Source organism: Pristis pectinata, chromosome 3 (assembly GCF_009764475.1).
Source record: "Pristis pectinata isolate sPriPec2 chromosome 3, sPriPec2.1.pri, whole genome shotgun sequence".
NCBI classification, from domain to species: Eukaryota; Metazoa; Chordata; class Chondrichthyes; order Rhinopristiformes; family Pristidae; genus Pristis; species Pristis pectinata.
This window is the reverse complement of record NC_067407.1, coordinates 2,322,658-2,349,775: the sequence shown is the minus strand read 5'-3', so window position 1 is coordinate 2,349,775 and position 27,118 is coordinate 2,322,658. Positions and strand designations below refer to the sequence as shown.

The 27,118-nt window shown below is 48.1% G+C and overlaps 1 protein-coding gene across 4 annotated transcripts in view; it reads right to left on the bottom strand.

The window, feature by feature from the left end:
• LOC127568859 (collagen alpha-1(XXIV) chain) overlaps positions 1–27,118 on the bottom strand; it is a 274,610-nt gene that overhangs the window by 111,272 nt on the left and 136,220 nt on the right. For all 4 annotated transcript variants that reach the window (XR_007956090.1, XM_052013085.1, XM_052013087.1 and 1 more), the window contains 5 exons: positions 12,815–12,868; positions 7,145–7,198; positions 6,107–6,151; positions 5,098–5,151; positions 4,144–4,188 (listed from right to left, as the gene is read on the bottom strand). Coding sequence is in view for 3 of the 4 variants with exons in the window: in XM_052013085.1 (XP_051869045.1) it covers positions 4,144–4,188; positions 5,098–5,151; positions 6,107–6,151; positions 7,145–7,198; positions 12,815–12,868 (252 nt within the window). In the remaining variant the exon portion in view is untranslated. The remainder of the gene's footprint in view (positions 1–4,143; positions 4,189–5,097; positions 5,152–6,106; positions 6,152–7,144; positions 7,199–12,814; positions 12,869–27,118) is intronic.

Here is a 27,118-nt window from a genome sequence, read left to right as displayed (position 1 = left end):
CCTCTCCAATACCAACACATCCTTCCTTCGATACAGGGCCCAAAACTGCTCACAATACTCCAAATGTGGTCTGATCAATGCCTTATAAAGCCTCAGCATTACATCCTTGCTTTTATATTCTAGTCCTCTGGAAATGAATGCTAACATTGCATTTGCCTTCCTCACTACCGACTCAACCTGCAAGTTAACCTTTAGGGAATCCTGCACTAGGATCCCAAGTCCCTTTGCATCTCCGATTTCTGAATTCGGTCCCCGTTTTGAAAACAGTCTACGCCTTTATTCCTTCTACCGAAGTGCATGACCGTACACTTCCCTACGCTGTGTTCCATCTGCCACTTCTTTGCCCATTCTCCCAACCTGTCCAAGCCCTTCTGCAGACTCCCTGCTTCCTCAACGCTACCTGCCCCTCCACCTACCTTTGTATCATCTGCAAACTTGGCCACAAAGCCCTCAATTCCGTCATCCAGATCATTAACACGTAATGTGAAAAGTAGCGGACCCAACACTGACCCCTGCGGAACACCACTGGTCACCGGCAGCCAACCAGAAAAGGCCCCCTTTATTCCCACTTTTTGCCTTCTGCCAGTCAGCCAAGTTTCTATCCGTGCCACCCATGGAGGAACAGAGGGATCTTGGGGTCCACGTCCATAGATCCCTCAAGGTTGCCTCACAGGTTGATAGGGTTGTTAAGAAGGTGTATGGAGTGTTGGTCTTCATTACTCGGGGTATTGAGTTCAAGAGCCGCGAGGTAACGTTGCAGCTCTATACAACTCTGGTTAGACCACACTTGGAGTATTGTGTTCAGTTCTGGTTGCCTCATTATAGGAAGGATGTGGAAGCTTTAGAGAGGGTGCAGAGGAGAGTTACCAGGATGCTGCCTGGATTGGAGAGCATGTCTTATGAGGATAGGTTGAGTGAGCTAGGGCTTTTCTCTTTGGAGAGTAGGAGGATGAGAGGTGACTTGATAGAGGTGTACAAGATGATAAGAGGCATAGATCGAGTGGACAGTCAGAGACTTTTTCCCAGGGCAACAATGGCTAACACGAGGGGACATAAGTTGAAAGTGATTGGAGGAAGGTATAAGGGGGATGTCAGGGGTAAGTTTTTTACACAGGGAGTGGTGGGTGTGTGGAACGCACTGCCGGCAGAGGTTGTGGGGGCAGATACATTAGGGACATTTAAGAGACTCTTAGATAGACACATGAATGATAGAGAAATGGGGGGCTATGTGGGAGGGAAGGGTTAGATAGATGTTAGAGCAGGATAAAATGTCAGCAGAACATTGTGGGCCAAAGGGCTTGTACTGTGCTGTAATGTTCTCCGTTGTAGTAGCTTTCCTGTAATACCACGGGCTCCTATCTTCTTTAGCAGCTTCATGTGCGGCACCTTGTCAAAAGCTTTCTGTAAGTCCAAGAAAATAACATCCACTGACTCTCCTTTGTCTATCCTGCCTGTTACTCCCTCAAAGAATTCCAACAGATTTGTCAGGCAAGATTTCGCCTTAAGGAAACCATGTTGACTTCGGCCTACTTTATAAGGTGCTTCCAAGTACCCAGAAACCTCACCCTTCAGCCGAGGTCAGACAGGTCAGTATGGGATTGGGGAGGGGTGTGAAATGGCTGGCAACTGGGAGCTCCAGACAGCCAGGGCAGATGGAGCGAAGGTGCGATGGGATCAATGGGAATGGACTCATTGGGCCGAATGGCCTGCTTCAGCACTGTAAGGAAATGGATGCACAAGATAATGTGTGAATGTTGGAGAGAGACAGGTTTTAATTTGCAAAGATGGAGGGAGGGGAGGGCGAGATCTCTGACAGGGGTGGGGGTCGGAGAGGTGAAACAGACACAGGGTGAGGGTGAAACGGTCTCTGCACGGGTAGTGGGGGATTACTGACCCAAGGTGCATAGACAGAGTTGGAAACGGATCAGCTACTATGATCAGAATGTCAGAGCATGCTGGAGAGACCGTCCTCCCCATTACACAGTTTCACCGGGGTCTCCTCCCACCCAGTCAAGAGGTTTATACCACTCATAGGAATAATAAAACCACGCTCTTGTTCATAAGCTTTCGCTCATAATTTGCATTTACAAAAGGTTTTAATAAAACTCCTTGAGCACGTTGACCCCCCCCCCCGCCCCCCCCGAATGACATCAAACAATAGACCCATCTGTTCTCGGTGTAATTAGGAGAACATGTCCGCACAGATTGGTGCTCTCTACACCTGCATCTCATAAGCAAACCTGACCCTCAGCCTATGGCTTCTGAATGCATCTCCCACCCCCTCGAAAGTATCTCCGTGTTTTCTTAACTCTGTTACTCCACAACTGAGCAAATCGGACGGCTACAAAATTAATCCCTTCCTTTCCACTCAATCCTGCAAATTCAAGTGTTTATGGAATTCCCTTTGCAAAGTTCCTACGGAATCTGCTTCACATCTGCCCCCTAATCTTTCGGCAATTATCTTAAACCTGTTCCCTGTTCCATCTCACCTCCTCTTGCCCAACCTCACCTTCCAAAGGCTCGATTTAAAATCTGCCTCCTTGGTTACATCCTCCATCTCTGCAACCTTCTCCAACTTCCCAACCTTCCTGTCCTACAGACTCATGTAGCACAGAAACAGGCCCTTTGGCCCACTGAGCCTGTGCTGACCATCCATTTACACTAATGCTGCACTTACCCTATTGCGCGTGTACACACACACACACACACACACACACACACAGTGGTCTTCAGTAATATCACCACAAACTGAGAAAATTCAGTTTTCCGAGAAAATAACATCCACTGACTCTCCTTTGTCTATCCTGCCTGTTTCTGCTTTGTGTTTCTGCTGTTACAGAAAAGACCACGGTATAACGAGTACAGTGTTTTAAAGAGCAGTGAAGATAATTCTTAGTTGTGACCCATCCTGTGAATTGTGAATTGTGAATTCTCTGTGAGAGAACGTGTGAGAGAGAACGTGTGAGAGAGAACGTGTGAGAGAGAACGTGTGAGAGAGAGAGGGACAGTGTGTGTGTGAGTGTGTGTGAGTAAGCCCACGCATTGGTTTAGCCTCTGGTCCATCGAGTGAGACAAGCCTACAGTAAATGGTGCAACAAGCAAAATACTGGAGGAACTCAACAGGTTGGGCAGCATCTGTGGAGGGAAATAAACAGTCAACATTTCGGGTCAAGATCCCTCATCTGGATGCAGCCTGGTGCTATCTGACCCACTGAGTTCCTCCAGAATCTTGTTTGTTGCTCCAGATGCTAACATCTGCCGTCTCTGGTTCTCGACAGTAAGTGGTGCCCACAGAGTTGATAAGCACAGTGCTGCTCTCACCCAGTACCATCTTTCTCTGTGCAGTCTCTGCCTGGTAGGCACGGCCCCTGGCAGGGTCTGTGTCTCCATACTGACAGGTCTGGGTTCCCATGAGAACCTTGACAAGGTGATGTACATCGAAACTACCCAACAATAAGGAACACAAGTCCCCTTCCCGAAAGCACATTAAATTCTGCCTTGTGTCATGACCAGTCGGGTCCTGTGCTGATCCACTTATCTACAAGGGGAGTCAGTGCACAGTGCACCTCCAAAGTGAAAGGATATGCCAGGGGCTTATGACCAGAGATGGGACATCTTGAACAGGATAAGCATTGTTAATCTGGCTGGAAGTTCAGGAGAAATCGCTTCACTGAGGGAAGGAAAAACTTGGGGAGAGAGGAACTGAAGAGATGGTGATGCAGAGGGGTGGGAGGGAGTGGTGTGCAGGAAAACATTAGCAGGGAGCAGAGGGACCTTGTCAGTGTTGTGAACACTACACAACAGGAGTCACAATCAGAACCAGGGCATCCACTGCGGTTTGGTGATCTCGCCGTTCCTACACTCCCTCAATGGCCCTTTGGTTCTTTGAAGCCAAGACTATAACTGCTTTCTCTCCTGTGTGTGGGGCTTTGTGTTTCCACAGCTCATCTTAATCTGAACAGGATTGGTTTAAGGACCAACCTGATTCAGTGTGACAACTGCGGTACATGTTTCCCAGTCACTGAGGAAATAGATGCCTCAGTACAATGTTCAGAGCTTAAATTTAAATCAAAATCTAAACGTACTCTCCCCACCAAAACTTCACAAGCACAAACATTCAGTTTGGAAAAGATGCAAACTTACCGGCTCTCCAATCTTTCCAATGTTTCCCAGATCTCCTTGCTCCCCCTGTGAGACGGAACAATGAGACAATATATTTTCATCACCCCTGTGAGAAGAGACTGGAGGGGGCTGAGAGAGGACCTGATCTGACAGAGGAGTACAAATTGAGAGGGTGGATAGTGAGAAATGCTTCCTCAGAGGAGAGGTGTCTAAGACCGGAGGCCGTAGGTTTAAGGTGAGGAGTAGGAGGTTTAGAGGGGATCAAAGAATATTACCCCCAGAGAGGGGTTGGAATCAGGAATGCACTTCCTGAGGGGTGGTGGAGGCAGAGACTCTCACAACACCTGGATGAGCACTTGAATGGCCTAGTTGAAGGTAATGGGCCAAGTGCTGGGAAATGGGATTACTGTAGATGGGTTCTTAATGGTTAGCATGGAAATTGTGGGCCGAAGGACCTATTTCTGTGCTGTGTGATGCTATTACTCTTATGGGAAATTGTTCTGGTGACTTTGAAAAATAATTCTTTCCAGTTACAGAAAGAACAACACTGGCCATATTACTGACACCAACACAGGTGGGCATGTTGTATAAAGGTAGGGGGCAGGACAGGGGAGATGTGGAGATGTTTCCACCAGTGGGAGAGTCTGGAACGAGGGGACACAGTTACAGGATTAGGGGGTGGACATTTAAAGTTGAGGTGTGTAGGGACTTCTTCTCACAGAGGGAGGGGAATCTATGGGATTCTCTGCCCCAGAGGGTGTGGAGACTGGATCACTGGGGGATTTAAAGAGGAGGGAGATAAATGTTTGGAAGATCAGGGAACTGAGGGCGATGGGGAACTGGCACAGAAGGGGAGATGAGGCCTGGGGCAGATCAGCCATGGTGACAGTGAATGGTAGGACAGGACTGAGGGACCGAGTGGCCTCCTCCTGCTCCTGTTGTCTTGTGTTCTTACTCCTTGTTATTGATGGTTACCTTCATGCCTTCTAATCCGTCATCCCCGGGATATCCTTTCCGACCTGGTCTGCCCTAAAACAGAGGTTCGGTGGTTAGTACAGTAAGTGTGACAATTTCAACCACCGCGCACAAGGATAAAAGATTCAGTGGACAGGAATACTGGGCCTGAAGGTTAGTACTGAGTCTACTGGGGATTGAATTTAAACCCAGCCTGGCCAGTCTGAGCCCAGTTTAAGCCCAGTGCCTTTCTCCATGTGGAGACACAGGAGACTGCCGATGCTGGAATCTGGAGCAACACACAACCTGCTGTTGAGCAGCAGTTTCTCTCGATGCTCCGAGCCCACCCGCTATCAATCTGACCCGTACCACAGATCTGTCTGAAACACCCCGACCTTCATTTAATTACTGCAACTCAAAATAAGTGCAGACGACGGATATCTGAACTAAAGAGACACAAATCTCAGCGGGTCAGGCAGCATCTGTGATGAGAGGAGCAGTTAGTGTTTCAGGTTCTGTTTCCTTCCTCCACAGATGCTGTCCGACTGGCTGAGTTTTTCCAGCGTTTTCTGTTTTCATCTCATTGTGGGCGTGCTATGTTGGTGCTGGAAGCGTGGCGACACTTGCGGGCTGCCCCCAGAGCACTCTACGCAAAAGATGCATTTCACTGTGTGTTTCGATGTACGTGTGACTAATAAAGAAACCTTATCTTATCTTACTAAGCAAATCCTCCTGACCCAGATACACTACTCAGTAGGGCTAACCTGACTACACAGTCTGACCTCCACACACACACGTGGCCAGCTCCCATCGTGCCTGGGTCAGTTTAGCCTCTACAGGGACTATTCTGAGCTTCGAAACTTTCCCATCACCAGCAGGGCAAGTGGTCTCACGGCATTTGGAGGCTTTATCTTTCCTGCTGCTATTTTAAAGCTGGGTGCAATTCAACATCGAAGGCAAGCAGTGTTACATCATTAGGCATCTGCACAGGTTCAGGACGAGGGGTGTAACTGTCAGGTATAAAACTCACCAGTGACCCGTGGCTTCCTGGTGGTCCCACTGGTCCTTCAGCTCCCTGTCGTACAAGGACAAATGGGTCAAGGATTGTTGAGTCAGTAATCACAGACACCTAGAAATGAGGTGCACAGTGGCACAGCGGGTAGAGCCGCTGCCTCACAGCTCCAGAGACCCGGGTTCGATTCTGACCTCTGGCGCTGTCTGTGTGGAGTTTGCACGTTCTCCCTTTGACCGTGTGGGTCTCCCCCGGGTGCTCCGGTTTCCTCCCACATCCCAACGACGTGCGGGTTGGTGGGTTAATTAGCCGATGTAAATTGCCCCCGTGTGTGGGATAGAATCTGGGGGCAGGGTAGGGGTGGAGGATGGGAATGTGGGGAGAATAAAATGGGATTAGTGTAAGTGGATGGTTGATGGTTGGCATGGACTCAACGGGCCGAAAGGCCTGTTTCTGTGCTTTATCTGTCCACGACGCCATATTGCTGGAAAGAGTGCAGAGGAGATTTACGAGGATGTTGCTGGGACTCGAGAGACTGAGTTATGGAGAGAGGTTGAGTCAGTTGGGACTTTATTCATTGGAGTGTAGGAGAATGAGGGGTGATCTTATAGAGGTGTATAAAATCATGAGAGGCATCGATAGGGTGAATGTGCACAGTCTTTTTCCCAGGGTTGGGGAATCAAGAACCAGAGGGCATATGTTTAAGGTGAGAGGGGAGAAATTTAATAGGAACCTGAGGAGCAACTTTTACACCCAGAGGGTGGTGAGTACATGGAATGAGCTGCCAGATGAAGTGGTCGAGGCGGGTACATTAACATCATTTAAAAGACACTTGACAGGTACATGGATAGGAAAGGGCTAGAAGGTTATGAGCATCTTGGTCAGCATGGACCAGTTGGGCCGAAGGGCCTGTTTCCATGCTGTATCTGACTCCATGAATGGGAAGTTCAGAGATGTGAGCATGAACTTGGGGAATGGAACAGATCTGTGATACTGATCACCATTCTGGGAGGTGAACTTGTGCCTGACCGCCCTTGACAGCTCCCTCTCACCTACCTCCTGGCCCTTAGACCCACGGGGACCTGGAGGTCCTCTGTCACCAGGATCACCCTAAACAGCCAAACAAAAGGAATATAAATAAAGGCTCGAAAAGACATGGAAAGTGAATGAAGACTTACACTACCTACGCAGGATGTCTATGCTAAATCCATCAGAGTAATCCCTATTCCCTTCCCCTTCATCCTGCCTTGGTATGTACCTGTACCCTCCACCACAACCCCTCCTTGTGGGAATCAGTTCCACGTTCTCACCCCTCTTTACCCAAAGAGGTTTCTCAGGGGCTCTATCCTGAGCCCAACACATTGATGCAATCACAAAGAAGGCACGCCAGCGACTCTACTTCGTTAGGAGTTTGAGGAGAATCGGTATGTAACCAAAGACTTTTACAAATTTCTACAGATGTACGGTGGAGAGCATTCTGACTGGTTGCATCACCACCTGGTATGGAGGCTCCAATACACATGATGGCAAGAGGGTTGTAGACTCAGCCAGTTCCATCACAGGCACAACCCTCCCCACCATCGAGGACATCTTCAAGAAGAGTACTTAATGAATACTTTACGTCAGTATTCACCATGGAAAAAGATCTGGGGGATTGTAGTGGGGACTTGCAGTGGCCTGAAAAGCTTGAGCATGTAGGTATTAGAAAAGAGGCGGTGCTGAAACTTTTGGAAAGCATCAAGTTAGATAAGTCGCCGGGACCGGATGAGATGTACCCCAGGTTGCTGTGGGAGGCGAGGGAGGAGATTGCGGAACCTCTGATGATGATCTTTGTGTCATCCATGGAGACGGGGGAGGTTCCAGAAGATTGGAGGGTTGCGGATGTTGTTCCCTTATTCACGAAGAGGGGGGATAACCCAGGGAATTATAGACCGGTGAGTCTTACCTCAGTGGTTGGTAAGCTGATGGAGAAGATCCTGAGAGGCAGGATTTATGAACATTTGGAGAGGTATAATATGATTAGGAATAGTCAGCATGGCTTTGTCAAGGGCAGGTCCTGTCTTACGAGCCTGATTGAATTTTTTGAGGATGTGACTAAGCACATCGATGAAGGGAGAGCAGTAGATGTAGTGTATATGGATTTCAGCAAGGCGTTTGATAACGTACCCAATGCAAGGCCTATGGAGAAGGTGAGGAGCCATGGGATCCAAGGGGATATTGCAGTGTGGATCCAGAACTGGCTGGCCCACAGAAGGCAAAGAGTGGTTGTTGAAGGGTCGTATTCTGAGTGGAGGTCGGTGACCAGTGGTGTACCTCAGGGGTCTGTACTGGGACCCTTACTATTTGTGATTTTTATAAATGACCTGGATGAGGAAGTGGAGGGGTGGGTTAGTAAGTTTGCGGATGACACGAAGGTTGGGGGTGTTGTGGATAGTTTGGAGGGCTGTCAGAGGTCACAGAGGGACATAGATAGGATGCAGAGTTGGGCTGAGAAGTGGCAGATGCAGTTCAACCCAGATAAGTGTGAAGTGGTTCATTTTGGTAGGTCAAATATGTTGGCGGAATATAGTCTTAATGGTAGGACTCTTGGCAGTGTGAAGGATCAGAGGGATCTTGGGGTCCGAGTCCATAGGACGCTCAAAGCGGCTGCGCAGGTTGACTCTGTGGTTAAGAAGGCATATGGTGTATTGTCCTTCATCAATCGGGGAATTGAATTTAGGAGCCGTGAGGTATTGTTGCAGCTATATAGGACCCTGGTCAGACTCCACTTGGAGTATTGTGCTCAGTTCTGGTCGCCTCACTACAGGAAGGATGTGGAAGCCATAGAGAGGGTGCAGAGGAGCTTTACAAGGATGCTGCCTGGAATGCAGAGCATGCCTTATGAAAGCAGGTTGAGGGAACTCGGCCTTTTCTCCTTGGAGAGACGGAGGATGAGGGGGGACCTGATAGAGGTGTATAAGATGATGAGAGGTATTGATCGGGTAGATAGTCAGAGGCTTTTCCCCAGGGCTGAAATGGTGGCCACAAGAGGACATAGGTTTAAGGTGCTGGGGAGTAGATATAGAGGAGATGTCAGGGGTAAGTTTTTTACTCAGAGAGTGGTGAGTGCATGGAATGGGCTGCCAGAAACGGTGGTGGAGGCGGATACGATAGGGTCTTTCAAGAGACTGTTAGATGGAGCTGAGTAAAATAGAGGGCTATGGGTAAGCCTAGTAATTTCTAGGGTAGGGACATGTTCGGCAGAGCTTTGTGGGCTGAAGGGCCTGAATTGTGCTGTAATTATTCTATGTTCTATGTTCTAAGTGGTACCTCAAGAAGGCAGCGTCCATCACTAAGGATCCCCACCACCTGGGACATGCCCTCTTCTCGTTACTACCATCAGGGAGGAGGTACAGGAGCCTGAAGACCCACACTCAGTGTTTCAGGAACAGCTTCTTCCCCTCCGCCATCAGGTTTCTGAACGGTCCATGGGCCCATGAACACTACCTCGTTATTCTGTTTCTTTTTGCAATATTTATTTATTTTTGTAATTTATAGATTTTTATGCCTTTCAACAATAAATTTCACGTCATATAAGTCAGTGATAATAAATCTGATTCTGATACTGCCCATCTTTTATTGACAGCTTTTCATTGTGCCCTTTCCTACTCTACCGGCAGGTGACGTTGTGTGCAAGAGCAGAAATATTCTCTCTGCACTCACTCGATTAAAACCCTTGATAGTTTTACAGACCTCCATTAGGTCACTCTCCAGTGTCCTCTTCTTGGGGGAGAGACCCAGTCTGTACACCCTTTCCTGATACATATACCCTCTCATTTCTGGTAAAGCTCCCTCTCTAGTGACTCCATACCCATTCCAACAACATGGTGACCAGAACTGTACTCAGCACGCTGAATGTGGTCTAAACAAGATCTGATAAATTGTCACTTGTACTGAGATACAGCGAAAAACTTTGACTTAGGTGAAGAAAGACTTAACTAACATTGCCACACTGCAAGAAGGACGTGGCAGCAATGGAGAGAGGGCAGAACAGATTCACCAGGATGTTGCCTGGAATGGAGGGCTGGAGTTACAAGGAGAGGGTTGGATAGGCTAGGTTTGGGTAAAATCTGGAGTTATGGACAGTGAGGAAGGTCGTCAAAGGATACAGCAGGATATAGACCAGTTGGAAATATAGATGGAGAAATGGTGTTTAATTCAGACAAGTGTGAGGTGTTGTAATTTGGGACATCAAATGTAAGAGCATTAATGGCAGGATCCTTATGAGCACTGATGTACAGAGGGACCATGGGGTCCAAATCCAAAGCTCCCTGAAAGGGGCAACACGAGTAGACAGGGTGGTACAGAAGGCGTACGGCATACTTGCCTTTATCAGTTAGGGCATTGAGAATAAAAATCAGGAAGTCATGTTGTAGCTGTATAAAATGTTGGTTAGGCCAGATTCGGAGCATTGTGTTCAGTTCTGGTCGCCTCATTACAGGAAGGATGTGGAGGCTGTGGAGAGGGTGCAGAAGAGGTTCACCAGGATGTTGCCTGGATTAGAGGGTATGAGCTATAAGGAGAGGTTGGACAAACTTAGGTTCTTTCTCTGGAGTGTCAGAGGCTGAGGGGTGACCTGATCGAGGTTTATAAAATTATGAGGGGCAGAGATAGGGTAGAAGGTCATAGTCTTCTCCCCAGGGCAGGAGAGTATAGAACTAGAGGGCATAGGAGAAGGGAGAAATTTAAAGGAGATCTGAGGGGTAGGTTTTTCACCCAGTGGGGATATGGAACCAGCTGCCAGAGGCAGGTACAGTTACAATGTTTAAAAGGCATTTGGACAGGTTCTTGGATAGGGAAGATGTAGAGGCATACAGGCCTAATGTGGGCAAATGGGCTTAACATAGATGGGCATCAAGACATAGACGAGGTAGGATGAAAGGGCCCGTTTCTATGCTGTATGACTCCACAATTCCATGATTAATCAAAAAAAAAACCTCCTCCACAAACTGAATTCTAATAGAAATGCATCATTCTCCTACCTCAGAGAAGCTCTGTGAGCTGCAAGCAATGTTAAATACACTTTACTTTGTAAATCACTGTCACAGTGGCTTGGATTTTGTGATGGTTAGTGGAGCTGATGGGCTGACTTAGGGACCTCACCAATACCCTGAAGGCCACCGAGTCATAGGTTCCACCTCACCTTGGGACAGCAAACCATCCAGGGCCATCAATTGCCATTTGAGGTGGGGCCGAAGGGTTTGGGAGCAGCAGATGTGGCTGTCAGGTTCCCTTGTAGTGTTGTTGCCCTAGCTGTGTTGCCCCTCTGAGGTTGCATGCTGCTGTGTGATTTCTGATAGCAACACTGGGTGGTCACCTCTACAGCAAGGTCACCCAGTTCAATGTAATAATAGAGTTTAATTCAGATTTATAGTAATTTTATGTCTTTGCACTGTACTGCAGGCACGGTAGTGTAGCGATTAGCATAAAGCTAGTACAGCGTCAGCGACCCAGGTTCAATTCTGTCCGCTGTCTGTAAGGAGTTTGTACGTTCTCCCCATGTCCGCGTGGGTTTCCTCCGGGTGCTCCGGTTTCCTCCCACATTCCAAAGACGTATGGGTTAGAGAGTTGTGGACGTGCTATGTTGGCCCCGGAAGCATGGCGACACTTGCGGGCTGCCCCCAGAACACTCTACGCAAAAGATGCATTTCACTGTGTGTTTCGATGTACATGTGACTAATAAAGAAATCTTATAGTCAGAAACCTTTTCCCATGGTAGGGACATTAAAAACAAGGAAGTGTATGTTTGTGAGAGGACGGAGTTTTAAAGGGGATCTGAAGGGTAAGGTTTTTTTCTACACAGAGCGTAGGTGATATCTGGAACTCACTGCCAGAGGAAGTGGTGGAACCTAATACAATCACTGTTTAGGAGGCATTGAGACAGACACTTAACTCGGCAAGGCATAGAAAATGAGAGTTGTGGACACAGCCCAGCACATCACAGACACCAGCCTCCCCTCCATGGACTCTGTCTACACTTCTCGCTGCCTTGGTAAAGCAGCCAAAATAATCAAAGACCCCACCCACCCTGGACATTCTCTCTTCTCCCTCCTCCCATTGGGCAGAAGATACAAAAGCCTAAAAGCACGTACCACCAGGCTCAGGGACAGCTTCTATCCCACTGTTATAAGACTACTGAACGGTCCCCTAGTACAATAAGATGGACTCTTGACCTCACAATCTACCTCATTATGACCTTGCACCTTATTGTCTGCCTGCACTGCACTTTCTCTGTAGCTGTGACACTTTATTCTGCATTCTGTTAATGCTTTACCCTGTACTACCTCAATGCACTGCGTAATGAATTGATCTGTATGAACAGTGTTCAAGACAAGTTCTTCGCTGTACCTCGGTACATGCGACAATAATAAACCAATACCAATACCTAATGTGAGCAAATGGGATTCGTGTGGATGGACAGGACGGTCAGCATGGACCTGGTGGGATGTACAACTCTGTGACTCTATAACAAACTTACTGCTCTTCCTTAAGGGTTATTTCAGCTTCTATCTTGTTCTAGTCTTTATAATAAACACCAAATAGTTTATAACATTTGCAAAATAAATTCTGCTTTCTTCTTCCTGGTTCGCTGTCTGGTAAAATTGTTTAATGTGGTTGGTTGCTCAACCAACTCAATGACATCAATGTTACAGAACTATTCAAAACAAAGATATTTTATCCTCCTACCTTTGAACCTTCAACTCCATTAGGGCCGGGCTGCCCAATATCTCCGGGGAATCCCTGAAAAACAGGAAAAGTGTTGATATGTCATCTGAGTCAAATTGATAAGTTGGTTTATTATTGTCATATGTACCGAGGTACAAGGAAAAACTTTATTCTGCATGCCATCTGTACAGATCATTTCATTACACGGTGCATTGAGGTAGTACAAAGGAAAACAATAACAGAATGCAGAATATAGTGTTACAGTTACAGAGAAAGTGCAGTGCAGGCAGACAATAAGGTGCAAGGTCACAACGAGGTAGATTGTGAGGTCAAGAGTCCACCTTATTGTACAGGGGACCGTTCAATAGTCTTGTGGCGGTTAACATAACGCTTTACAACATCAGCGACCCAGGTTCAATTCCGGCTGCTGTCTGTAAGTAGTTTGTACGTTCTCCCCGTGTCTGTGTGGGTTTCCTCCAGGTGCTCCAGTTTTCCTCCCGCATTCCAAAGACGTACAGGTTAGGAAGTTGTGGACATGCTATGTTGGCCCCGGAAGCATGGTGACACTTGCGGGCTGCCCCCAGAACACTCTCTGCAAAGATGCATTTCACTGTGTGTTTCGATGTAAATGGACTAATAAAGATATCTTATAACAGTGGGATAGAAGCTGTCCTTGAGCCTGGTGGTATGTGCTTTCAGGCTTGTGTATCTTCTGCCTGAAGGGAGGGGGGAGAAGAGAGAATGTCCAAGGTGGGTGGGGTCTTTGATTATGCTGGCTGCTTTACCGAGGCAGCGGGAAGTGTAGACAGAGTCCGCGGAGGGGAGACAACAACTTCAACATTCTTCAACTTGTATTCAAACCTCTCCATGGTCTGCCAGGGTCGCTAACACCACACACACCCCACCACCCCTCCGAGATCGCCTCTTCAGCTGCCTGGGCCCCAAGCTCTGGAATTCTTTCTCTATCACTCCTTTCCATCTCTCTGTCACCTCTCTAGAGCTGCCTAAACATCTCTGCATCATGTGGTAACACTCCTATGAATTATCCCAAGATGTGTTTACTACATTAAAGGTGCTATAGAAAGGGAAGTGTTATTCTGATCTTATTAACTGATTATGAGACAAAAATAGCTCATTCACTCCATGCCAGCTCCCAGAGAACAATCCCATCAGTCACATTCACCCTCCCCCCCCCATTTCCCTGTAGCCTTGCAACTCAATTTCATTTCAGCAACTTCCCTTTAATTCTTTTGCCCCCCCTCCCCCCACCCACACACTGGGGGCAATTTACAGCAGCCAATTAACCCACCGACCTGCACGTCATTGGGATGTGGGAGGAAACCGGAGCACCCGGGGGAAACCCACACGGTCACAGGGAGAACGTGCAAACTCCACACAGACAGTGCCAGGGGTCGGGATTGAACCGGGTCACTGGAGCCGTGAGGCAGCGGCAATAACTGCTCCACCATCTCCCCCACCGGGTCACCCTGAGAGCCCATTCTTGGGGCTCATTCCACCTCACTCAGAAAGATAGGATGAAGATGTTCGAACTTGGTTGCCAACACAAACCACATGCCCAATCATCGGCCAGTGGCTGTATCCCTTCAGCTGCGGTCAATGGAGTTAAATATCAGCCTCATGAAGTCTGACCCGAGCTGCCACCCCGGCACCTGGTCACTGTACTCAGTGAGAGGCCAGGTTGTTCAACAAAGGCAGGTAGAATGAAACCAGGCAGCAAAGAGTTAAATAGCATTGTCGAAATAGGCTGGAGTTCTTCTCTGGTTATGGGGCGATTCCATCAATATAAGTAGAATCCGAGAGTCCTACAGCAGAGAGGCAGGCCCTTCGGCCCACCATTTCCATACTGACCATCCAGTACCCACCTACACATCTACATTTCCCAGCACTTGGTCCATACCTTGGTATTGGTATTGGTTTATTATTGTCACTTGTACCGAGGTACAGTGAAGAACTTGTCTTGCACACCGATTGTACAGGTCAATTCATTACACAGTGCAGTTAGTGTTACATTGAGTTACCTGCTCTGTTTTGGTGATTCAAGTGTTCATCCCGATACTTCTTCAATGTTGAGAGAGTCTCTGCCTCTACCACCCCCTCAGACAGTGCGTTCCCGATACCAGCCACTTTCAAATCTTCCTCAAAATTCCTCCTAAGATCCCGTCTAAACTCCTTACTCCTCACCCTGAACCCTATGGTCTGGTTTTGGACACATCTGTATGGGGAGCTCTCCAATCTCTCCGAAAACACTCTATCCCACACTACGTCCCAGTGACCTCCTCTACACCCTCCTGTTCCAATAGACATGGAGTCATAGAGCCACACAGTCATAGAGCATGGAAACAGGCCCTTCAACCCAACCTGTCCATGCCAACCAAGATGCCCATATAAGTTAGTCCTATCTGCCCATGTGTGGTCCATATCCCTCTAAACATGTCCTGTCCATGTACCTGTGCAAATTAGCTTAAAACACTGTAAGTGTACCCGCCTCTACCGCTTCCTCTGGCAGCTCGTTCCACACACACACCACCCTCTGTGTGAAAAACTTGCCCCTCAGGTCCCCTTTAGACCTTTCCCCCTCACCTTAAACCTCTGCCCTCTAGCTTTAGACTCCCTCACCCTGGGAAAAAGACTGACTATCCGCCTTATCTCTGTCCCTCATGATTTTACAAACCTCTATAAGGTCACCCCTCAGCCTCCTTTGCTCCAAGGTAAACAGTCCCAGCCCGTCCAGTCTCTCCTTATAACTCAAGCCCTCCAGTTCTGGTAACATCCTTGTAAATCTTTTCTGCACCCTGTCCAACTTTATCACAGCCTTCCTACAGTACAGTAACCAGAACTGCACACAATATTCCAGGACCAGTCCCACTAACATCCTGTAAAGCTGGAACATGAGGTCCCAACAAAGTGCAGTTCCTTGAACTTATGTTGAGTTTCATTGGAATAGTGCAGGAGGCCAAGGGTGGAGAGTGGGAGTGGGATGGAAAATTAAAGTGGCAGGAGATAGGGACCATGTGGTTTATTTGTGTACGGACTGCGGTAACTGTAGCCCAAGAACATCAGTGCACAGGATACACCCACGCTACAAGTGAATCAACTCAAAGGTGACGTCTGTCTGGCCAACATCTGATTTGATGCTCTCCTTGGGTGGACATACAGATGGTCATTAGGAGTCCCAGTCTAAAGCTAAATCCAACATCTGTCCGACTGAAATGTATGAAGGAGTTTCGGGAAATGCTGTGCCAACCCTTCAAAGATCTGGAACCATTTGAAAGAGAGACCTGGAGGTATTTATGTTCCAAATGTTCAGTTTTTTTAAAGGGGGAGCTCATACGCAATGGCAGACGTGCATAGAATACATAGAACAAATGATCTTGTGAATCTATTCACAAATGTTTTTCCAAGTGTAAAACCTTATGGAAAAGGCCCTTAATTAGCCCCATATGAACCTTTAGAACACAGAACAGTACAGCACAGTACAGGCTTTTCGGCCCACGATGTTGTGCTGACCTATATAAACCTTATCCCCATTCAATCTACCCCTCTCTACTTCACCTCCCATAACCCTCAATTTCTCTTTCATCCATGTGCTTATCTAATAGTCTCTTAAATGACCCTGTCGCATCGGCCCCACCACCCCCGGCAGTGCATTCCAGGTACCCACCACTCTCTGTGTGAAAAACCTACCTCCGACATCTCCCCTGAACTTTCCTCCACTCACCTCAAATGGGACACCTCTAGTATTGGCCATTCCCACCCTAGGGAAAAGGTGCCGGCTGTCCACTTCATCTATGCCTCTCGTAATCTTATACACCTCTATCAAGTCTCCTCTCATCCTCTGTCACTCCAAAGAGAAAAGCCTTAACTTGCTCAGCCTCTCCTCATAAGATGTGTTCTCCAACCCAGGCAGCATTCTTGTAAATCTCCTCTGCACCCTCTCCAAAGCTTCCACATCCTACCTATAGTGAGGCGACCAGAACTAAACACAACATTCCAAGTGTGGTCTAATCAGAATCTTATAGAGCTGCAACATTACCTCTTGGCCCTTGAACTCAATCTCCCGACTAATGAAGGCCAGCACACCATATGCCTTCTAAACAACCCTATCAACTTGCATGGCCACTTTGAGGGATCTATGGCTGTGGACCCCAAGATTTCTCTGTTCCTTCACACTGCTAAGAATCTTGCCGTTAACTTTGTACTCCGCCTTCAAGTTCAATCTTCCAAAGTGTATCACTTCACATTTCTCCAGATTGAACTCTATTTCTCCCTTCTCTGCCCAGCTCTGCATCTTGTCTGTATCCCATTGCAACCTACAACAACCTTCCACACTATCCGCAACACCTCCAACCTTTGTGTCATCTGCAAACTTACTAACCCACCCTTCCACTTCCTCGTCCAAGTCATTTATAAAAATCAGAAAGAGCAGGGGTCCCAGAGCAGATCCCTGCGGAACACCACTGGTCACCGACCTCCAGTTCAAATACTCCCCTTCTGTGGGCAAGCCAATTCTGAATCCACACAGCCAATTTTCCATGGATCCCATACCACATGACTTTCTGGATGAGCCTACCATGGGGAACCTTGTCAAACGCCTTGCTAAAACCCATATATACTACATCCACCGCTCTCCCTACATCAACTTGTCTTGTCACTTCCTTGAAAAACTCTATTAGGCTTGTGAGACATGACCTGCCCTTCAAAAAGCCATGCTGACTATCCCTAATAAGAATAAATGCTCATAAATTCTGTCCCTGAGAATCCTCTCCAATAATTTGCCCACCACTGACGTAAGACTCATTGGTCTATAATTCCCGAGATCATCCCTTTTACTTTTCTTGAACAATGGAATGACGTTTGCCATCCTCCAATCCTCCGGTACCTTTCCTGTGGCCAGAGAGAACTCAAAGATCATCGTTAATGCTCCAGCAATCTCTTCTCTCACTTCCCATAGTAACCTGGGGTAGATCCTGTCCGACTCCAGGGACTTATCTATCCTAAACCTTTTTAGTAGCTCCAATACTGCTTCTTTCTTAACCTTGACATGTTCCAACACATTTGCCTGTTCTATGCTAACCTCCCCTTCATCTAAGTCCCTCTCCCCGGTGAACATTGATGCAAAGTATTCATTCACGACCTCCCCTTCCTCCTTCACATCCAGACACATTCTCCCCCTTTTTCCCTGAGCGGTCCTACCCTCACCCTAGTCATCCTCTTGTTCCTCACATATGTGTAGAACACCTTTGGGTTTTCCTTAAATCTACTTGCCAAGGCCTTCAAATGTTCCCTTCTAGCTCTCCTAAGTCCCTTCTTAAGCTCCTTCCTGGCTACCTCATAACTCTCAAGAGCCCGATCTGATTTTTGCTTCCTAAACCTTCCACCTCTCTTGTCCACCATGGTTCCTTCACCCTACCACCCTTTCCCCATCTCAGTGGGACAAACCTATCTAGAACCCCATGTTATTGGGCCCTAAACAACCTCCACATTTCTGCAGTGCATTTACCAGAGAACAACTGCTCCCAATTTACGCTTCCAAGTTCCTGCCTAATACCATCGTAATTTGCCCTCCCCCAATTAAATACTTTCCCATAATGTCTGCTCCTATCCTTGTCCACGGCTATGCTAAAGGTCAGGGAGTTGTGGTCATTAACCCTGAAATACTCACCCACCGAGAGGTCTGTCACCTGACCAGGTTCATTGCCAAGTACTAGATCCAGTACGGCCTCTCCTCTAGTTGGCCTGTCCACATACTGTGTCAGGAATCCTTCCCGGACACACCTGACAAATTCTGCCCCATCTCAACCTTTTGCATTAAGGAGGTGCCAGTCAATATTGGGGAAGTTGAAGTCACCCATGACAACAACCCCGTCATTTTTCCACCTTTCCAAAATCTGCCTCCAGATCTGCTCCTCAGTGTCCTGGTGGCTATCTGGGGGCCTATAGAATACTCCCAATAGAATGATTGCTCCCTTCCTGTTTCTGACTTCCACCCACACTGACTCATTAGATGATCCCTCTGTGATGTCCTCCCTTCCTACAGCTGTGATACTACCCCTGATTAACAATGCCACCCTCCCCCCACCCCTCTACCTCCATCCCTATCCCTTTTGAACCATCTGAACCCCAGAACCTCAAGCAGCCACTCCTGCCCTTGTGACAGCCAAGTCTCTGTAATGGCCACAACATCGTAATTCCAGGTACTGATCCGTGCTCGAAGTTCATCACCCTTATTCTTAACACTTCTCGCATTGAGGTAAACACATTTCAACCCATCTGACTGACTGCATTTATGCCCCATCCCCGCCTACCCTTCCTCACCTTCCCTGTACACATCGCATCTGCTTCTACACCAACTGATCCATCTTCTAACCTAACAGTCTGGTTCCCAGCCCCCTGCCAACCTACTTTAAACCCTCCCCAACAGCTCCAGCAAACCTCCCTGCAAGGATATTGGTCCCTGTCCAGTTCAAGTGTAACCCATCCCTTCTCTACAGGTCATACCTTCCCCAGAAGAGATCCCAGTGATCCACAAATCTGAACTCCTGCACCAACTCTTCAGCCAATCATTAGTCTGCTGTATCTTCCTATTCTTTCCCTCCCTGGCACATGGAACAGGCGGCAGTCCGGAGATTACTACCCTTGAGGTCCTGCTTTTTAAGCTTCCTTCCTAACTCCCAATACTCGCTCTTCAGGACCTCAACCCTCATCTTACCCATGTTACCTTATATTATATTATAAACCCTTATATTACCTTATCCATTATCTTACACTTCTGGCTGCTCCCCCTCCCCCTTCAGAATGATGTGCTGTCGATCCGAGACGTCCCCGACCCTGGCTCCTGGAAGGCAACACACCATCTGGGAGTCCTGTTCTTGTCCACAGAATCTCCTGTCTGTTCCCCTAACCAACAAATCCCCTGTCGCTATCACACTCCTCTCCTTCCAAACCACCCCCCCCCCCCACCCCACTTCCCTTCTGAGCCACAGAGCCAGTCTTCGTGTCAGAGACCAGGCTGCTGTGGCTCACCACTGGTGATTCATCCCCACCAACAGCATCCAAAACAATATACCTGTTACCAAGGGAAACAGTCACTGGGATATCCTGTACCGACTCCCCGTTCCTTCTCCCTCCCCTAACAGTCACCCGACTACCTACATCCCACACCCCGGATGTAACTACCTCCTGGTAACTCCTGTCTGTCATCTCCTCCGCTTCCCGACTGATCCGGAGTGTGTGCAGCTGCAGCTCCAGCTCCCTAACGCGGTCTGTAAGGAGCTGCAGCTGGACGCACTTCCTGTAGGTGTAGTCCTCGGGGACACTGGAGGCCTCCCTGACTTCCCACATCCTACAGGAGGAGCACACCACTGCCCCGAGAGCCATTCCCACTGTTCTGTACAAAGAAAGTTACAAATAACAGAGACAGAAAGAGAACCTGCCAGAAGCCTCTGCTCACCTGCTCCACCTCTTTAGCCGAAGCCTCTTGAGCCAAAGCCTCAGCTCCCCACTCACACACTGCCCACTCACACACTGCCCACTCACACACTGCCCACTCACACAATGGCTGCTCCACTTGACCCGAACTTCTTTTTATTGGCAGCTGCTGCCTGATTATCCAATTAGTTAATCAACAGGCCCATCAACTCACCACAGCAACAAGAACAGCAACTGGTCTATCGTTTCAAACTGCTTCCCGCTAACAGAACCGTGCCTAGCAGAACTGTGGTTGGAGGGCACAGAATCCTTTTAGCCAATTTTTGACAGTCTCCAACTCACATCCATTTTATATATCTCTTTACGACACAGGAAGAGGCTGTTCAACCCATCAAGTCAATGCTGCCTGACAGAGCAATCCTATCCCCCCATTGATTTCCCCTGTAACCTCCTCCCCACACTCCCCTCAACTCCCCCCAGATCGTACCCCTCACTCACACCCTTGGGATGTTACACTGGCCGATTAATCTGACCCTGCTCTTTCCTGCAGCTGAGCAGAACCCTCTCTTTTCCAAGTACCTCTCCTGTTCGCTCTTGGAAGTTTGCATGGAACATCCTTCCACTGTCTCTGCAGGAGACTAACAGCTATCCCTGGGATGGTCCTAACAGTTGGACCATCCCAGCAATAGGATTATAGAACCTCACCACATGGAAATAGGCCATTTGGCCCATCACATCCATACCAACCAGTGGGCACCCTTCTCCCAACACTTGGTCCATAGCCCTCCATGCCTAAACATCTGGACACTTCGTAAATGCTGTCAGTGACTGCTTCCACCTCTCTCCGGCACTACATTCCAGGTACTCACCGCTCTCTGGGCAATAAAGGTCCCCCTCAGATCCCCTCTAAATCTCTCATCTCTTACCCTAAACATTTGCCCTTTAGTTTTATCTGCCTCTGATCATCTCTACCCCTCATAATTTTAGATACCTCATGTCCCCCCCTCTACCTTCATGACATCGTCCTGTAGTGTGGTGACCAGAACTGCACACAGAGCTCCAAGTGCAGCCTAACAGCCAAGAGGCTGCAGAGGGTTGTAGACTCAGCCAACTCCATCAGGGGCACAACCCTCCCCACCACCGAGGACATCTTCAAGAGGCGGTGCCTCAAGAAGGCAGCATCCGTCACTAAGGACGCTCACCACCCAGGACATGCCCTCTTCTCGTTACTACCATCGGGGAGGAGGTACAGAAGCCTGAAGACCCAGACTCAACGACTCAAGAACAGCTTCTTCCCTTCCACCATCAGATTTCTGATCAGTCCATGAACCCATGAACTCTGCCTTGGTATTCCTTTGACACAAGAGATTCTGTAGATGCTGGAATCTGGAGCGACACACACAAAATGCTGGAGGAACTCAGTAGGTCAGGCAGCATCTGTGGAGGGTCAACCATGAAGGGTCTTGACCCAAAACATTTACTGTTTGTTTCCCTCCACAGATGCTGCCTGACCTGCTGAGTTCCTCCAGCTCTCCGTGTGTGCTGCTCATCATTCCTTTCTGCTCTAATTATTTATTATTGTAATGTACAGATTTTTATGTCTTTGCAATGTACTGCTGCCACAAATCTGACCTCATACGTCAGTGATAATAAATCTGATTCTGATCATTCTGTTCTAATAAATTAACGATCTGTCCAACATGTTGTCCAAACATCCATACTCAATGAAGGCGAGCGTGCCGTACGCCTTCGTCACCACTCTGTTGCTGCTTTCAAGGATCTATGTACATAGCTCAAGGTCTCACTGTTCAGTAGAGCTCCCCAGGGCACTACCATTCACTGTGTATGTCCTGGCCCAGCTTAACTTCCAAAAATCTTTCCTTCCACATCCAAATCATTCACATATATTACAAACAACAAGGGTCCCAGCCCCGATCCTTGTGGGACACCACTTGTAACAGGCATCCAGTCACAAAAACACCTTCTCCCACCACCTCTGTCTCCTTTTGCTCAGCCAATTTTAGATCCAGTTTGCCATCTTGCCCTGGATCCCATGGGCCATAACCTTTTAAACAGTCTCTTGTGTGGGACCTTGTCAAAGGTTTTACTAAAGTCCATGTAAATCACACCTACTGCCCTGACCTCACTGATACCTCTTCAATGTTACCTCTTCAAAGAATTCAATCAAATTGGTCAATTAGGATCTGCCCTTGACAAAGTCATATTGACCGTGCCTGATCGGTCCCTGCCTTCCCAAGTGATCATTAATTCTCTCCCTCAGAATTTTTTTCCAGTATCTTCCCAACCACTGATGTTAGGCTCACACATCTATAGTTACCAGGCTTTTCCCTGCTGTCTTTCTTGAAATGGGAGGCTACATGTACTGTCCTCCAGTCATTTGGTACCTCATCTGTGTCCAGCGAAGATTTAAAAATCTCAGCCAGAGCCCCAGCAATCTTTTCCCTTGCCTCCTGCAGCAGCCTGGGATAAATCCCATCTAGTCCAGGGGAATTATCCATCTCCAAGCCCGCCAAGGCACTAAGTAACTCCTCTTTACTTATGGACACTTGCTCTAGACTTTCACCTTCCCCTTCACTGAATTCTCCAACTGCAAAATCCATTTGCTTTGTAGTATAAAAAGCATTCATTTAGTTCACCTACACTTGGCTCCACACAGATTGTCCGTGTCTCCAGTAGGCCCAACTGGTGACAATTTCAAATATATTATGTATAAAACTTTATACCTGGGAATCTTTCGTGGGGTTCCTCTGCCCTGTAGGTTGATAGGTAGTAACCTTCAGGGAGAAGTGAATATTGGAAGTGGTTCAGAAATTTCTCAACTGATGAATCATTAACTCTGTTTCTCTTTCCACAGGTAATGCCTGACCTACTGTGTGTTTCCAGCATTTTATTTCAGATTTCTGACACCTGCAGTTTTTAAAATTTTTGTTTGGTCACTATTGGCCTGGTTCTCCCTCTTTATTCCACCCAAGAGTGGTTCTAAGCAGCCTTCTATTTACCAAAGTATTGGGGGATTTGGGGCAGAGGTGGGTCAATGGAGTTGACTTGCTAAATGCTAGAACAAACTGAATAGGCCGAATAGCCTCATGTTCTTCATAAAGAATAGAGTGTTAATGTTTATAGAGTCATGGAGACACACAGCCTTCGGCCCACCAAATCCACGCCACCCATCAAGTACCCATCTATACCAATCTCATTTTCGGTGTTTGGTCTGCAGACTTCTCTGCCTTGATGCTTAAGTACTCATCTAGATACTTCCTGAATGTTGTGAGTCTCTGCCTCAACCTGTGCGTTCTAGATTCCAACCACACTCTGGGGGGATAAAAGTTCCTCAGATCCCCTCTAAGCTTCTTGCTCCTGACCTTAAAGTTATGTCCTATAGTTTTAGACATAGATCCACAGTCATAGAGCAATACAGCACAGATACAGGCCCTTCGGCCCAACCAGTCCAAGCCGACCACGGTGCCCACCCAGCCAGTCCCAATTTCATGCGTTTGGCCCATATCCCTCCAAGTCCCGCCCCTCCATGTACCTATCCAAGTGCTTCTTAAATGATACGGTTGTACCTGCCTCACCCACTTCCTCTGGCAGCTCGTTCCATACACTCACCGCCCTCTGTGTGAAAAACCTGCCCCTCAGGTCCCTTTTAAATCTTTCCCCTCTCACCCTAAACCTATGCCTCCTAGTTTTGGACTCCCCTACCCTGGGGAAAAGACTGTTCCTGTCCACCTTATCTGTGCCTCCTGTAACTGTAAACAAGTCCACCATGGTAAAAGTTTCTCACAATTCTCCCTATCTCTGCACCCACGTAACTTTGTACACTTCTCTCAGGTTCCCCTCAGCTCCAGGGAAAACAAACCCTGCCCCAGTCTCGCATTCCGTTTCTAGGTATGTCTTATGTTTAAAGCCAGGAGCAACTTTAGATTTAAATAGCTACTCCAGTTTAAAGTTCGGCAATGTGGCCACAGGCAGAGCACGGTGTGCCGTTCCCATCACCGTACTAGTGCAGGGCAGTATAAAACCAGAGGGCACAGGTTTAAGGGGAAAGATTTGAAGGGGACCTGAGGGGCAAGTTTATCTCACAGATGGTGGTGGGTGTGGACTGAGCTGCCAGAGGAAGTAGTTGAGGTGGGTACATAGAACACTACAGCACAGTACAGGCCCTTCAGCCCACAATGTTGTGCCAACATTTTATCCTGCTCTAAAATCTATCTAACCCTTCCCTCCCACATAGCCCCCTATTTTTCTATCATTCATGTGTCTATCTAAGAGTCTCTTAAATGTCCCTAATGTATCTGCCCCCACGACCTCTGCCGACAGTGCGTTCCACGCACCCACCACTCTCTGTGTAAAAAACTTACCTCTGACATCCCCCTTATACCTTCCTCCAATCACTTAAAATTATATCCCCTCCTGTTAGTCATTGTCGCCCTGGGAAAAAGTCTCTGACTGTCCACTCGATCTATGCCTCTTATCATCTTGTACACCTCTATCAAGTCACCTCTCCTCCTCCTTCTCTCCAAAGAAAAAAGCACTAGCTCACTCAACCTATCCTCATAAGACATGCTCTCCAATCCAGGCAACATCCTGGTAAGTCTCGTCTGCACCCTCTCTAAAGCTTCCACATCCTTCCTATAATGAGGCGACCAGAACTGAACACAATACTCCAAGTGTGGTCTGACCAGAGTTCTATAGAGCTGCAACATCACCTTACGGCTCTTGAACTCAATACCCCAACTAATGAAGGCCAACACTCCATACGCCTTCTTAACAACCCTATCGACCTGCGTCACAACCTTGAGGGATCTATGGGTGTGGACCCCAAGATCCCTCTGTTCCTCTGTTCCTCCACACTGCTGCTAAGAGTTAATTACATTTAAAAGGCACTTGGACAGGTGCATGGATAGGGAAGATTTAGAGGGATATGGGCCAAATGCAGGCAAGTGGGACTAGCTTAGGAAGACACAAGAGAATGCAGATGCTGGAATCTGGAGCCACACACAAGCTGCTGGAGGAACTCAGCGGGTCAGGCAGCGTCTGCCTGACAATAGACAGTTGACATTTCAGATCATGACCCTGGACTGAACGACAGAGGGGAGATAGCAGTATGAAGAGGTGAGGGGAAGAGGTGAAGTAAGAGCCGGCAGGTGATGGGTGGTGATCCAGGTGAGGAGGGGTGATTGGCAGATGGAGGAGGGGAGGGTGGGAAAAGGGACAGAAACTGCATCTCCTATCAGATTCCATCTCACCTTCAGCTCTTTGTCACTTCCACCTATCACGTCCCATCTTCTGACACGAGTCTCACTCTCCCAAGGAACATCCGTGGTCCATAGTAACCCATATTGTATCACTCTATGTCAATGTTATAATTCTTTCATTGAATATTTACCCTAACACTCGCCATAATAAAACAAGTGGAACATATAATATTTATTTTATTATTGGTACTATCTTGAAGACTGCTTTAGAAACACATGGGAGAGCTTGACCAAAGTTGGATTTCCACAAGTCAGGTCATCCATGGATCGGCTGGACCTGGAGCCATCTGCAAACTTACTAATCATGCCGCCGGCATTCCCTTCCAAATCACTGATGTATGGGACAAGTAGCAGAACTTGCCTTGATACTTCTTCAATGCTGTGAGGGTCTCTGCCTCCACTGCCACCTCAGGCAGTGCATTCCAGATTCCAACTTCCCCTAGGGGAAGAACTCCCCATGGGATCCCCCCTGAATCTTTTTCTCCTCACATTGTTCCAATGCCCTCTTGTCTTAGACACCCCCCACCATGTAAACAAAGATTTTTTTACAATCTATCTTACCTCTCCCTCCTCCTAATTTTGTACACATCTATCAGGTCCCCCCTCAGCCCCCTCTGCTCCAGGGAGAACAGACCCAGCCTCTCCAATGCCACCTCAGCATGGAAATGCTCCAATCCAGGCAACACCCTGGTGAACATCCTGTGCATCTTCTCCAGTGCAATCACACTTCCCCCGTGGTGCGGTGACCAGAAGTGCACACAGCACTCCAAGTAAATCCGGAGGGGAATCTCAGGTTTCCAGGAAGCAGAAGTGGGAGCTGAATTTTGTGGGAACTAAGGTACTGGATGTGAAAGGTGGATCATTGTACACTTAAAGCAATCAGACACAGACTCAAACTGTACTTTCACAGCAACACTCGGGTAAGATCAAGAGACTAGCCGCCAAATCTGATGACAGGTGATAAATGTGGACCATCAGTTCCATGAAACAACATTACTCTCTGCTTCCTGCTCCTGGGCTGATATTCCATCCAGGTTGTGACGGCCTTTTCATTCCCAGGCCTTCAATCCTGATGAGAAGCCCAAGGAAGGGCAGCTCATCAAATGTGTATTGTTGCTGTTTGACAGAGTGGTCCACAGGCCCAGCCTGCCCAGTATCCTGGGCACATGGCACACCGAGGGCAACTAAACCCTCCCATCCCTCTTCAGGGACACCTGCATGATAAACAACCAGCAATTCAGCTCCCTCAGTGTTCTGTAGTGTCAGCTGTGACCGAGCGGGAAACACAGTCCCTGAGTCAGAAGGTTGTGGGCTTGTCCTGTACAAACGTCCAGCATTGTGAAGGATCGGTACTGAGGGAGGGGTGGTAACCCCCTCCGGCCCCCACCCCCTGGCTTTCCCCGTCTCTGTAACCCCCTCTAACCCCTCCCCATCTCTGTGACCCCCCCCCCCCCCCCGGCCCCAACACCCCTCCCTGTCTCTGTAACCCCCTCCGGCCCCAACACCCCTCCCTGTCTCTGTAACCCCCTCCGGCCCCTACACCCCTCTCTGTCTCTGTAACCACCCCCCCCAGCTGGAAGTGCAGGGTTCTGGGGCC